The 14,223-nt window shown below is 37.4% G+C and overlaps 1 protein-coding gene across 3 annotated transcripts in view; it reads left to right on the top strand.

The window, feature by feature from the left end:
• FMR1 (FMRP translational regulator 1) overlaps nt 1-13,482 on the top strand; it is a 31,640-nt gene extending 18,158 nt beyond the window's left edge. The window contains exons 10-15 of one of the 3 annotated variants that reach the window (XM_038122643.1): nt 103-212; nt 3,578-3,664; nt 6,503-6,698; nt 8,029-8,172; nt 9,111-9,193; nt 10,940-13,482. In XM_038122643.1, coding sequence (XP_037978571.1) covers nt 103-212; nt 3,578-3,664; nt 6,503-6,698; nt 8,029-8,172; nt 9,111-9,193; nt 10,940-11,101 — 782 coding nt within the window. In that variant the 3' untranslated portion in view covers nt 11,102-13,482. Of the gene's footprint in view, nt 1-102; nt 213-3,577; nt 3,665-6,502; nt 6,699-7,992; nt 8,173-9,110; nt 9,194-10,939 lie in introns of all 3 variants that reach the window. The other 2 variants (XM_038122642.1, XM_038122644.1) reach the window with 2 other exon arrangements.
• The last annotated feature ends 741 nt before the right edge of the window (nt 13,483-14,223 follow it).

Here is a 14,223-nt window from a genome sequence, read left to right as displayed (position 1 = left end):
AAGTTCTTGCACTGACACTTGAATAGTCTTGTCTAATTAGATTACAGCACTACTCTCAGGTTTGGGGGAAAACCATAAAGGTTCTGTGTGTTCTTTCTGTAGGAAAAGTAATAGGAAAAAATGGAAAACTGATTCAGGAGATAGTGGACAAATCCGGCGTTGTAAGAGTGAGAATTGAGGCTGAAAATGATAAAAATATTCCACAAGAAGAGGTATGTTTTCGGTTAAATTAATTTTTCTTTTTGATAATTGGTTATATCTACCCAGTGATAAAATAAATTCTTTCTTTTATCTTTGTGGTGGTAAGATGAAGTGTTGATTAATGTATTTTCTGATGAATTCTATATTTTCTATTAATGGTGAGGGGCATTTTTATATAAATTTGGCTTCTCTGTTTTAGGAAAATGCTTTGTGAAATTTATTGGTGGTGCACCTTTTCAGAGATTTCATGTTGCTCCTGTTGGAAGTAATGACATTTCCCAGCATGTGCTAGGCTATAAATCCATATATATATGAAACTTGCTGGTTTCATTCATTAATCTTCTTTGAGTTTGATTTCTTAGCTTTTTACCTGGTTTAATTTTTCATTAGCAATTTCTTCTGTTGAAATGAAAAACTTGTGCTTTATGTTAAATCTCCGCTTTTAAAAAATACTACCTATGTTCACAAGAGCTTGTAAATTGTAACCAAAAGAAAAAATGAGTGTGGACACTGTGAAACCCCAGGTTTGCACAGGAAGGCTGTCAGCCTTGTAAAGGACCTGAAGGAAGTCTCAAACACTGTCATTTGAGGCACTTCTGTATGGGGCTGCATTGAGGGGCAAGGTTGTGGTATGCAAAAAAATCTTACAGCATGAAGATCTTGACATGTCAATGCAAAAAGACTCCCTGCAGTTTCAGGTGTGAAACGTGCTTAAAGAAAACTGAACTGCCTTTCATTTACCTCAAAGTCCATATATATACCAGCTAAGAACCTTTGCTACTTTGGATAAGCTGTGAAATGTGGTTTCTGAAACCCTTATGTTCTTGCTTGAGTAGTTATTTCCTCTGCTGTTTTATCACTGTAGGACTTACTGGAAATCCACAATCCCAATTTCCATCTTTCTATACAGAGTGGCTAAGCAGTTAACTAAGGGGGCTTTTTTTACTCTTCTACTAGTTTACATCTGTCTGAAAATGTAAATGGTCAATATTTAGACTTAAAGATTTCACTAGTCTGTCGTATTTAATTTCTAAAGAAAAATTCCTGCAGCATAAAATGGAATTAGTTTAATAAGCAAAGAGGGTGCTGCTATTGCTGCAGGCTAGAGAATCACAGAAGGGTAAAAGAGCCAGTACTCATGGCTGCAGGGAGTATGTCTGGCCTTTTTTATTTTTTTAAATTCTGACTTGATAAAGCTGATTTGCTTACGTTTTAATGTCCAAAATGCAGTTTTTAAGGATTATCTTGAAAGGTCTTTTTTACCTGTCAAGCTCTGCATTCGTACTTCTGTTTTACCTGTTAATGACATTTCTAACACTGGCATTGCATGCACTGCTTCATGAGTTAGTTGTGTCATGCCAGGTGCAATACAGAAACCCGAGATCAGACTTGAATAGGTAGGACTTAGTACTTGTAAATTGAATGCAGCTTTATTTCAACTATGAAATCCAAATAATCTTCCCATATGTAAATTTGGATATTGCAGCCCTTCTTGTAGTAGAACAGTAGTTCAATTAAATTTTAATACAGCATTTGGTTGTTTTTATGTGACTGAGATGTTAGAATACTGCCCATTAGTTTCAAGTGCAGTTTTATACATCCCATTATTTTATAACAGGCTATCTTCAGGCTTTTCATATTTTAAAATGAGATAGGTACGTTTTGTTACAGTAGTATATATTACTTTTATCTCTAAATTCAGTATGCACATAAGGTCTGCTCAGTTTTCCCCACTGCAGCCAAGTTGAACATAGGTACTTTTGCTTGAAGACAAAAATAAGGTTCAATAAATAAGCACTTTGCTGCTTTTATATGGTTAAAATTGCTTGACATGGTTACCAGCTCACATTCTTAATAGCTGGCATTGTTATACCTTAAATCCACTGCCAGAAGCAACAGAAGCAGTTTCCTTAAATGCCCTCTTAAATCATTTGTCTTGTCATCGTTTAATAATTGATACTGTGAGCTAGTTAATGCCAGTTTAGTAGAAATTTCACTGCTCTTTATCAGGTTGTATAAAATATTTATGAAACTAAAAATACCCTAGATAATAAAACGTTTCAGTCAACAATGCCTGTGGCTAAAGAATTTTTAATGCTCATGAAAGTCAGTGTTAATGTTGAGGTTCCTTAGGACTAGAGGACTGTGTATGTAATATTTTTCCTGGTTACTTAATGTAGATGTGTAATGTCTAATGTAAGTTCTTTGCCTGTAAAAGAAAGGGAGGGGGCAGGAAAATCAAACACAACCTTAAAAGGGGAGACAAATGATAGACTGGCCACTCCTGGGCAATCTCAGCATAGTGTGCTTTTAAATTTTAAGACATTAGCGTCTCAAATAATTTCACTTCTGCAGCAAACCTTCCTTTGGAATGCAGTTGTGTAAAGGGTATATGTACAGTGAAAATTAAAGGCTTCTTTAGAGGTGATGATGAGATAGCAGAACAGTATTTGAGATAATCAGCAGGTGTGCCAGGCTCTGGTCTGCAGTGGCATGGGCTTCAGCAGCTGAGTGTTTGACATGCTCAGCTTAATGTCTGCAGTCCACAGTGAAGCATCTTCTGCCCAGGTGCTGCAGCTGCTGGAAGTCAGATTCACTCCTTGGGCCTGTGTGGGCTGCGCTCACACCTCTGAAATGCTCAGGTCTTAGTGTCTGAAGTTTTGGTGTAGAAATTGTCCTTGTATTTGCTAAGGTTTACCTTTGTTTTCCACACTCAGTGAGGCCCTTTAAGATCAGGGGTTATTTTCACCTGCTTTGCCTGCCTAAGTTAATCTTCAGGTGTTTTGTCTCCCAATGTCATAATTTCAGACTTTAGAATTTCCAGATTTATATTTTCCACATATTTATTGCATCACTTCCTGTGCTTGAAAAGTGGAAGAACTGTAAGTTAGAAATCATCGCCTGAAGTACTAACTCTTCCTTGAATATTTTTTGACATTTTTTTTACAACTCTGCAGATCTTCAAGAAGGATCAGGTTTTTTATAGTGACACAATATTAATTTGATTTCCTTCTTTAAAAGACCAAAGGTAGACCAGAAGGAGCTGGTATGAGAGAATGGATGCGGTCAGGAAAGGTGGTATTAGTTTGAAGGGAGAAACCATAAAATGTTCTAAATTCACTCTCTTTAACTTTTTCAGAAAAGTAAATATTAAAACATTGCAAATTATCTAAATCTGCCTATTTTAAAAAGCTCTTTGCATAAAGAAGATTAGAGTACATGGTGTAGTCAATATCAGAAATAAAATATACTGTTGTCTCACTTTGTTTTTGCTTATTCGTGGTGTAAGTATTGTTTTCAAGTTTTACACTAGTTTGATTCTCTTCAGAATTCAATACCTAATCCATAACCAAAGCCTATTGTTACTGTGTTTTAGGGCATGGTACCATTTGTGTTTGTTGGAACCAAGGATAGCATCACTAATGCAACTGTTCTTCTGGATTATCATCTTAATTATTTAAAGGTGAGGATAATGATGCTGCTTTACCACTGATTTTATTCTGTCAATACTTAGGATGGTAACAGTGTGATGGTGATAAACTGTTCAGGTCCTGAAGCTGTTGAAAAATTAGTATTATAACTGGTTTTCTGTCTAAAAGTAAAAAGTTTTTAAGATAATAATTTGTCTGAAGAACGGGATGACAACATTTTTCAGGATGCAAATTACAAAATACTAAGAAATTAAAAAAATCTGTCAGAATGTGCTGCTAATTTTATATAGGAGAGAGTAGTCAGTCCTTCATGCAACTGCAGAGCAAACAGCCTTCCATGCAGAATCTTGTATAGAGTGGGCATTTGTTTTAATGCAGAAATGCTAAATGACTTTTTCTGTAATGAATTGACATTTCATACCTGAGTATGTTTTGTAGGCAACTCGGCTTTATGTGTTTGCCTCTTGGCTCCATAATTTCAACAGCAGTCTGTGATGAGTCGTCTGTTGTATAGGGAGCAAAAAATATCCCATATTGTTGCTTATAGTTACTTTTGCCTGTGGTGGTTGTGGCCAGGTGCCCAGTCTTTGATGGCAGGGCCAGATGTAACAGTAGGGGCAGCTTTGAGTTCATTTAATTAAATAAAGTCTTGCATCTGCTTTGAAGCCTTCAGACCATTCATGACTTATGTCCAGTCAGTGCACTAGCCATCAGTGAATCTTTTAGAATGATAAAATTTCTGTACATTGTTAAACTTTTCAGTACATGTAGTCAAAGAAGTCAGGAGAAGAAACAACTTTTGTTTTCTTACCAACTCAGTCACTTTACCTTTTAACCCTGCTTTTGTCAGTGTTCTGGAGCAGAGGTACAGCAGCTCTGCAACTGTCACAAGGCAGAGGCCAGGAAGAACCAGATGAAAACTAATACTAAAAATCAAGTTCATTTCTTGTGGGCTCGCAATGATTTGAAAAGATATTTCTGGTTTAAACTTCTTTGGCTGCCTAAATTGCATACTTGCATGTGAGTCAGTACTTGAATGGGCACTGGCATGGTAGTGGAAAGTGTTTAATAGCCCAGCAATTTTGTATTAGATTGAAGAGTTCATCGTCAACTATGGTCACTTTGTCTTAGTGCTCTTAAACCTTCCTGAGCAGAAGGTCACGAATAAGTGTTCATCAGTCTGTGATAACTACTGGATAGATTCTTATCTCTAAGGTTTTTTCTCAGCCTTCTCATTCCATTAAACATAAACACACAAAATGTTGTTATCTTAGTGGCCTGTTGCCTTATGATTCAGAATAATGCCCTCCAGTTCACTGACAAGAAGTGGGACAGACCTGTTCCTCAAAGATTTTCATGTTTTTATGCCTCCAGGCAAAGATTATTAAGGAAACTTTTTGTAAAAGATACATAATAGTGCATCAACGTCAAATGTACTGTATCAGCTCAGAGTCATGAATTTCTCTGTAAAAAGAAGAAAGCAGACTTGGCTGGAATGACTGTAGTGAATTTTCAGGATCTTGAGGGAAAAGACTTATACCAGGATTCACAGCCTCAGGCTGCAGGAAGGTGGACTTTGGTATGTTCAGGGATCTGCTTGGAAGAATCCCATGGGATGCATTCCTGGAAGGAAATCAGGTTTGGAAGAGCTGGCTCTTAAAGCATCACCTTCTCCGAGCTCAAGAATAGTCCATCTTGATATACAGATGTTCACACAAAAGTAACAGTAGGCCTGAAGGGATCAACAAGGAAGCAGTAGCTAAATTAATCTAGGAAAAACAAGCATACAAGGAGTAAAGTAAGGACAGGTGAATCAGATGGAGTATAAAAACACAATTTGTGTGGGCAGGGATGAGTTTGGAAAGCTGAAGTCCATTAGGAGTTGAATATGGCAAGGGATGTGAAGTGGAACAGGAAGAGCTTCTGCAGGTATATTGGCAGCAAAAGGAATACCAAAGAAAATATAGGCCTGCTGCTGAATGGAGGAGGGAACTTGCTCACAAACAGGAAGGATGAGGTACTGAATGTCATCCTCAGGTTGGTTTTTATCTTTTTTTAAGATTTGTCCTAAGTAACATCAGCCCTCAATACCAATGGGAGACTCTGGAGCAAGAAGTCTTAGTCTTCTTAAAGCAAGGTTGAGTTAGGGAACATCTTAGGGGGGAGAGAAGAGCTATACACCAAGTCACTGATGGAGTGCATTCCTGAGTACCAAAGCATCTTAGCAAAGTCCTGGCTGGACTAGATGACCTGCAGAGGATGCAGTGTAAGAATGAAACTTCTATCAATAGATTTCTCCCTAATTAAAGGAAAAGAAAAGGGGATTGCCACTCTGATGTAAGCTAGATAATATCTGAAACTGGCAAAGGTACTTAATGAGTTGCTGTATCTCTTTTACCTAATTGTGTGTGGTGAGGGTGCTGTGTGCTGATGCCTCTGTGCCTGAGTTGCAGCACTTTTCTCTCTATGCTTTTATGTTTCCTCATACTTTTCATTATCATTGTGTAGGGTTTAACAGCAGAGTGCCTTTTTATGGTACAATACTGTTACATCAGAATTGTTTAATAACTTTCATGTTGTTATGTGCAGCAGTGTGAAGAGCTTGAGTTCTGATCTGAGTGCTCGTTCTTGATACAAACCTAAACTTGTCAACTGTGCCACAGGAAGAATTGTGTTGGTAGCACACGGATTTGAACAGTTCAAGTCTTTCTGTTAGACAAGTTATTCTCAAAGCTGAGTTCCTGTTTGAGTATTAAACAGATGATCAGTTGTAATATTTCAGTGGTTTTTCTTTCTGAGACCTGCATGTGTGCCCATGCAGATGGTTAGATAGTGGTGGTACGTGACTTGCTGGGCTTGTGTTTGCACAGGAAGTGGACCAGCTGCGTTTGGAAAGATTGCAAATTGATGAGCAACTGCGACAGATCGGAGCTACTTCCAGGCCCCCTCCGAACCGCACGGATAAGGACAAAGGGTACATGACCGACGACGGGCCCGGCCTCGGCCGCGGCAGCCGCCCCTACAGAAACCGCGGGCACAGCCGGCGTGGGCCGGGCTATGCTTCAGGTAGGTGCCTTCAGGGACACTTGCACTTCTCAGGGAGGCCTACTGGTCTTGTGACTTCTCGGAAAAGACTGGACTTAGAGCTGTTGAAAATGCAGTTAGTATTGAGTGTTAATATTTGCAGATTACATAGAGCTTTATACTGTAAGAAAGTACTTCGAAGTGTAGTGCTTTCCTGTAATTTACACTGATTTCCATGCAGTTCCTGCTTCTTACAGCATGCTTTTGTCTTCTGTGTTATGGAGCATATGTAGTTATTCCCTAACTCCTTAGGGCAAGGATTGTTATTTTATCTATATTTTGAACAATTTCTGACAATGAAGTCTGAGTTTTCATTTAAGCTTGTGCGAATCTATCCTAATATAAATATTTATAGGTGAAAATACTTTGTAGCTCAATTTACAGGAAAGCTATTTTCTTCATATTAATTTGAACTTTTATGGTTTTAATAGAAGGCCATAGTCACCAAAATAGTGTGTTACTCTTTGAAACTTTGGATAATTCATTAATGAATAGTTTTCTAGATTGTGCTTCTTCAGAGCAATCTGTTACTTCATTATCCGTAATGTAGGTCAGCTGGTGTTTGTCCTGACTGAAAGGCCTGTAGTGTGAGTTTTGTAAGAAAATCTTAGCTTACATTCTGCATAATACAAAATTAACGTTTTCGTGATGTTTACTATTTTTAGAAGATGTGAACTCACCTTGCTAATAATATAGGTTATGGGGGGGTAAATGGGGAAAGAACCAGTTTTTGTCAATGAAGGTGATGTGTTAATTGGAAAAATTGCAATGGCCATTTATTGATTTGATACATTTCTAGCATTTTGACTTTGTTTTCTGCTTTTGTAGTCTGTTACAGGCTGTTTCATGATGGAATTTTTTTCTTTTCATAGATGAATTGCAGTGGTGAGAGGAGACAGGACAGGTTATATTTACAACTTGCAGATGTAGAAATATGAAGGAGTCTAGTCTATTAAACTTATGTTTTATTAGACTTTTATTACATTTTGTAGTATGTTCAGTAATCTATTGATATACTGATAACACCAAATTTAAGCATTTTTAATTATTTAGCCTTAAACACACAACTAATTTTTATTAGTCTGTCTTGAATTTTGAAGAATATATGTTATGTACCTTTCTGTATTATGTATGTTACAGAGGTAAAAACATCCTAAAACAGTCTATTAACAAAAAAAGAGAGAAAAAATTTAAATATATACATTTTGCATTCTACTATAGTAACTTCATGCTAAGCTACACTGGCGTGTTTGGATTTTTTTCATCCTCTTGATAGGAACTAATTCTGAAGCATCAAATGCTTCTGAAACAGAGTCTGATCACAGAGACGAGCTGAGCGATTGGTCGGCGGCCCCGGCAGAGGAGGAGCGGGACAATTACCTGCGCAGGGGGGACGGGCGGAGGCGCGGCGGCGGCGCCAGAGGCCAAGGCGGGCGGGGGCGCGGAGGATTCAAAGGTAAACGAGACTCCTTTTGGACACAGCTGTAACTGTGCGAATCCTAAAGCCAGCTCACTTCTGCTGGCTGCTCCTTTTCTCATTGCTCCAACTCCCCACCTGGTGGCCTCTCCTGACTTCTCTTTGTCAGTCTTTTAGATGGAGTATTTTGTTTCACATGCATTGAGCAGAGGGGTATAGTTCTTTTTGATCTGCTTTATTTTGGGGGGAGTTTTTGCTATCATTTGTTTTCCTAAAATTCCTCTTGGCTCAAGTGTGTGCCCTGTGCCATCACACATGGACATCAAGGAATCAAATTCTAATTTGTCAGTAGATACAGAAAAATCTTCTAAAATCTGTATTACTCATTAAGCTGTCCATATTCACGTCATCTTCTATTTGATTTTCATGGAACAGGATAATACTGTAATTTATATGTTCAATGGGAAGGACCAGGCAAAAGTAAGATGGGAAGACTTTAAAAAGTTATATATACTTGAACATATGATGTTCCATTATATTTATTGGTTAAAATACTTTATTCTGCAGCTCTACTTATTTCTTGAAATGTTTTTTTCAAAATATGGGTGCTGCATAATAAGACAGTAATGTATAATTGAGAAAGCTTATAAGCCGATGAAAAATGTGAAGGTATTAAACACTGCTGATTGCGTACCTCTGTTCTGTGGTTAATCATTTTGAGAAGTGTTTCTTTTCCCAGTTGCTAGTCAGTGTTTTTTGAACTGTGGTGGTTTTAAACACTGAGATTTTGTCTGCATTATCACCTGAGAGCATTTTCTTTTTTCTGGCCCACAGTTGAAGAGCTGTTGTTAAATGTTAGTAATAATATTTGTTCATGAGCCAGAAAATTCTGAATTGCTTACTGTGCTTGTGTAAAATTTAAGTGGCAGAAGATGATGTCTTTGTTGAACAACTTAGTGGATTGATTCTTCTTCCAGGCAATGATGAACAGTCGCGAACAGATAACCGTCAGCGTAACTCAAGAGAGGCGAAAGGGAGGACAGCAGACGGGTCTCTTGAGGTAACTCTTCTCATATGGGAAGTCTGTACTGTTAAAATTGCATTGTGTCATATAGTTACAGTAGAGCCTTCAAGGTTGTGAGTGACACAGTAGCCTTGTGATTCCATATTCTTTGACTCCCTAATCGCATCTACAAAAGTTGTGTTACAAAACGACACAGATGCTCAGGACTCTAAATATATCAAGCTGTGTGAAGATGCAATTTTGTAATGCTGTTTAGCGCTGTCTGGTGAAAAACTGATGACAAGTCCCAAGGGTTTACTAACCAGCTTGATTTCAGTTTCTGTTCTTACTAGTTGTTTTGGTTGTAGCTTTTTATTTCTTGCTGTGTTGTGTGTTGTTGTCTATCCTCTATGTACCTGAGGGAAGAAAATCCTTAGCACCATGTAAAGAGAGTGTGTTGTAGTCAGAATCCTCAGAGTAAGAAAGATTAAACTTCAGAAACTACCTTCACTACTTAATGAAACATTTGTAATGGAAGGCTATTCAGTCTAGAAAGTAAGTTACAAATTCACCTCAAGAAACTTTTCAAGTAACAGATTTGAAATATCTTGTAGCCTTAAATATTTTTAAGCTTTTTATAAAGATATTTCTACATTTTTTTCAAATGCTTTGTTTCATGAAGTTATCAAGCTGGTACCTTATGTATATATGTTAAGTTTCCCCACATGGAAACTGTCCTTGCTGTAAACGGTGGCTTGCAAAGCTTCTACCATCTCTTACTGCATAGGATGAGTTAAGTTGGGAGGAAGAAACACAGAGCAGCTGCAAGCTGCTGCCTCTGGGTGGTGGTACCGGGAGTCAGGGTTCTAATGGGACATCGAGGTGACTTGGCTTGGTTTTTAGAAAGCTGGTTAAGAAAGGAACAAAACAGAACAAGTGACCAGATGTTTAGTTTTTTAAATGAGAGTGCTGAACTTAAAGGTGTAGTAATTGAATAGATGTATGAAATGCAAGTAATTAACTTGGGAAAACAAAACATAAATAATGGCCATGTGACTTTTGTAATTAATTAGTAATTACCTTACGAAGTTTGAAGTAGGCAGTGAGGAAATGTGGTGCTGAAAAAAAACATAAGACACTTAAATCGTGGGGGTTTTATCTGTTGCTCCAAGATTCGGATGCAGTGACGTGTTACAAGAAAATAAGTACTTGCATGTTGTTCAAATCTGGCTGATTAAGTTGGAAAAATCATGTTACATTTAAAGGAATAAGCATTTGCCTCCTTTGCAAGCATATAAATATGCTTTCAGCATGCTCTCTTGAAATTTTTTATGACCACTTAAAAAGGCTGCAGAAGTTTTTTGGGTGTATTAAATGGTTCTTTTCTTTTTCAGCTGCAAAAAAGGTCTGAGTAGATTATTTTGAGATTCAGAGATGCTGCCATGAAATGACACTATGTCTTTTGGGGGCTTTTTGCATACAAAGAGTAGGAAGTTGAATTGCTAGAAGTTGAAATAATGTTCCAGAGATCCATCTGATATTAATTCAACTCTTTTGTGCACAAACAGACTGGAAATTTTTCTCTTAGCTGCAAAGGCTAGGTAGATGGCAGAGGATTTTTTGGCTCACAGGTATGTGGCATTTTTGAACAGAAAAGAATTTTCACCCTCCCCTGCGGCTGGATACGTTTAACAAAGCCATGGGGGGCTGGCACTATTTGCTGCTCCCAGACTGCCAAGGTAGAGAGCGCCCAGGGGTGGAGGAAAGGAGGAGAATGCTTTGTATAACTCTGAATTGTTCCAGATCAGAATTGACTGCAATAATGAAAGGAGTGTCCACACTAAAACCTTACAGAATACCTCGAGCGAAGGCAGCCGGCTGCGCACGGGCAAGGAGCGGAACCCCAAGAAGGAGAAGACGGACAGCGCCGACGCTCAACAGCCGCTGGTGAACGGAGTCCCCTAAACTGCATAACTCTGAAGTCATACTTCCTATACTGTTTCAGTAATTCCTATTCCATGTTAGAGAAACTTGTTAGGCCAAAGACAAAATAGTAGGCAAGATGGCGCAGGGCATGAAATGAACATATGTTCTCTGTTAGCCTTTTTTAACATCAACAGTATGCAGTTGTTTTCAGAATAAGAAGTTATTCAAATATTTGCATAAAAATACCTGAACTTCTGAAAATCGCTTCCAAGTACATATTGCAGTTCAAACAATGAAAGATTCTTTTTTGTTTGTTTTAAAAATACTGAGCTGTGCATTGGTAAACTTTCTGTTCAGTTGTACCATTTTAACACATCGGGTCAAATTCACTGCTCAATTTCAATTTTCAGAATAAATAGTGTTTGCAGTAATCAAATTGGCTTCTGTTTTCAATCTAACTTACCAGTTCTTCATGAAATGCTATGTCGTTTTATGTCCTGTGTCAGTTCACATTTTGGTCCACCTTTTTCAATATTTTGGTGGACCCTGAAATCTGTGTGATGTAACAATTGTCATTTTCATTAGCAAAAAAGTTGTATGATCTGTGCCTTTTTTATATCTTGGCAGGTAGGAATATTATATTTGGATGCAGAAATCAGGGAAGATGAGTTGGTAACACTAAATGTAAAATATATGTAGCAATCCTTGTCAGACGTTAGTACTTTATAGACAAGTGCATGCTTTCCATAATTTTTTCCTTACATAAACATTCAGTTAGGCAGTTATAAGAATAGGAAATTTATTTTGCACTGAAGATTTGGCAAATAGTGTTATTGAAAAAGGGGTGTAATTTTTTTCTTTGTAGGCAGTACAGAAGCTTTTTTTTTAAAAAAGAAAAACTAAAAAAAAATCTTTCCATTGTGGAAAACTAAAAAACTCATTGTTACTGAGGGAACAAGTGTAACATGTTCACAAGCTAGTAATGGGTGCCTGCTGTTTGGCCAGAGGACCAGCCTAAAGCATTGATGGTTTTCATCCTCCCAAATTTTTCAATTGCTTATTTTAATTTGGGGGCTATTTCAGGAGAGGTAAGAAGAAAGTCACCACATGTTATGCCCTGGCAACTACAGATACAGTAGTTGAAATATTGAAGGTAAAATAAAAGTTCTTCATATGTTGAGCTGCAGGGTCCTAATTACCAGCCAGTATGAAGGTGTCACAGAATTTGATGCAAAGTACAGCTGTACACCAGGGAAGGGTGGGAAGTGGTGGGAGGAGCTGTGCTTTCTTTCATTTCTGATCACACATTAAACTTACTGGGCACAACTGCATAAGGACCTTCATTTTAGTCCATTTTTGTTCAGATTACTCCAGAAGGAGAGCCACTGTTTATGTACAGAATTGTACAAACTTGACCTTGCCTCTGATGTATTTTGTGAGTTTTGTTTCTTTGCTTTCTTCATTCTTTTTTTTTCCTTGCATACAGGTGAGCATACTAAAACTGGCAACGAACTGCACATGATTTAACAAATATAAAAATGTCTTAAAAAGTATTGCCAAACATTAATGTTGATTTCTAGTTATTTATTTTGGGAATGTATAGTATTTGAAAACAGAAATTGGTACCTTGCACACATCATCTGTAAGCTGTTTGGTTTAAAATACTGTAGATAATTAACCAAGGTAGACTGACCTTGTAATGTAACTGCTCTTGGGCAATATTCTCTGTACATATTAGCTACAACAGATTGGATTTTATGTTGACATTTGTTTGGTTATAGTGCAATATATTTTGTATGCAAGCAGTTTCAATAAAGTTTGATCTTCCTCTGCTAACTGATGTTGATGCAATCCTTATGAATGATTGCTTTAAAAAATCTCAACTGACAGAAAGTAGAAAGTATTTCTTTGTTTAGACTTTAACTGTAGCCATTGTTTATTTACACATTTTAGAAAAGTCTCGGATATTATCAGATTTCAAAAATACAGCACAAAATGCTCAAGAAGACACAGTCTGCTCATGGAATGGTACAGTAGCTGTTGAGTGGTCACACTTCATGCACTCATTTCTCACATTCAGTGGTTGAGTTCACTAAGGTGCTAACCCAGGTAAATGTGAAATTCCTAAACCACAGTCTTAATTGGCTGCATTCCATTTCCACGTGGGTTTTGGGGTTATGACCTTTTTCAGTATTTGTGTACTTCACATATATCCCTTTCAGTTCATATTCCAGTGATTTTAAATGTTATTAAATTTCAACAAATTAACCTGTGAATCTAAATGTATGCTTTATTTTGAAAAGTCATGTTGTTACAAAACTTGAAAGTGCAACAAATGTCTGATGCTTGAGTTCAGGTCCGTCCTATTGGTAACTATTATAAAGTTCGGTCTAATGAATTAAAATTATTTTTAAAATAAAGTTCTTTGAAAGAGTGAGAGGTATTTGTGAATCACGCCAAAGTCTAAATTCAGCAAGGTTAAGCTCAAAGCATATGAATTAACAAATGCTTAAAAAAATAGAAGGTTTGTGTTTCCATTGTTTACTGAATGCATTTTTGTTAATGATGGGTGGGGAGTTAAGATATTCAGAGTTGTTATTAAAACTTTGTCAAGGAAAAAAAAATCTCTTTATTCAGCTTTTTTTAAAGCAGATAAAAATCTCTTTATGAGCACTCATGAGTTTGAGAAGATACTAGGTTTAGTTTCATAAATACAGAAGGTATTTGAATCAGTTACTGAGGAGCTTTTTCAGCCCTTCTTTGTTCCAAATATCAAATATTGTGTGCCGTGTCCAGGAAGGACACTGAGTGCCGTGAGTATGGGACTGAGTGTAGACCTTGCTTCTTCCTACAAGCACTTACTGTCAAAGGCAGCTTATTTTCCTGAACTGCAGTCTGTCTCCCTGCAAAACCCTTCAATGTTGAATATTAAAAGGAATAACTTTAGCTTCCAGTGAGTATTCCTCAGTCATTTCAGGAGTCCTGCTGTACAGTTTGCTAAGTTCTCTGCTAATCTGTGAGACAAGATGGGTGTCTAATATTTTTATCCTGTGTATTGTTAAAGGTTTTGCCTAGTTCCAGAAGTTCCAGAAGCAGCAAGACTTGCAGTGGAATACCTGTGTTAAGGGGCAGGGGGAGAGATGTGTTGCTGGTTCTGGTGG

The sequence above is a fragment of the Motacilla alba genome, chromosome 4A, assembly GCF_015832195.1.
Source record: "Motacilla alba alba isolate MOTALB_02 chromosome 4A, Motacilla_alba_V1.0_pri, whole genome shotgun sequence".
Taxonomy (NCBI): domain Eukaryota; kingdom Metazoa; phylum Chordata; class Aves; order Passeriformes; family Motacillidae; genus Motacilla; species Motacilla alba.
The sequence above is the reverse complement of the archived record's forward strand: the minus strand, read 5'-3'. Positions and strand labels throughout refer to the sequence as shown.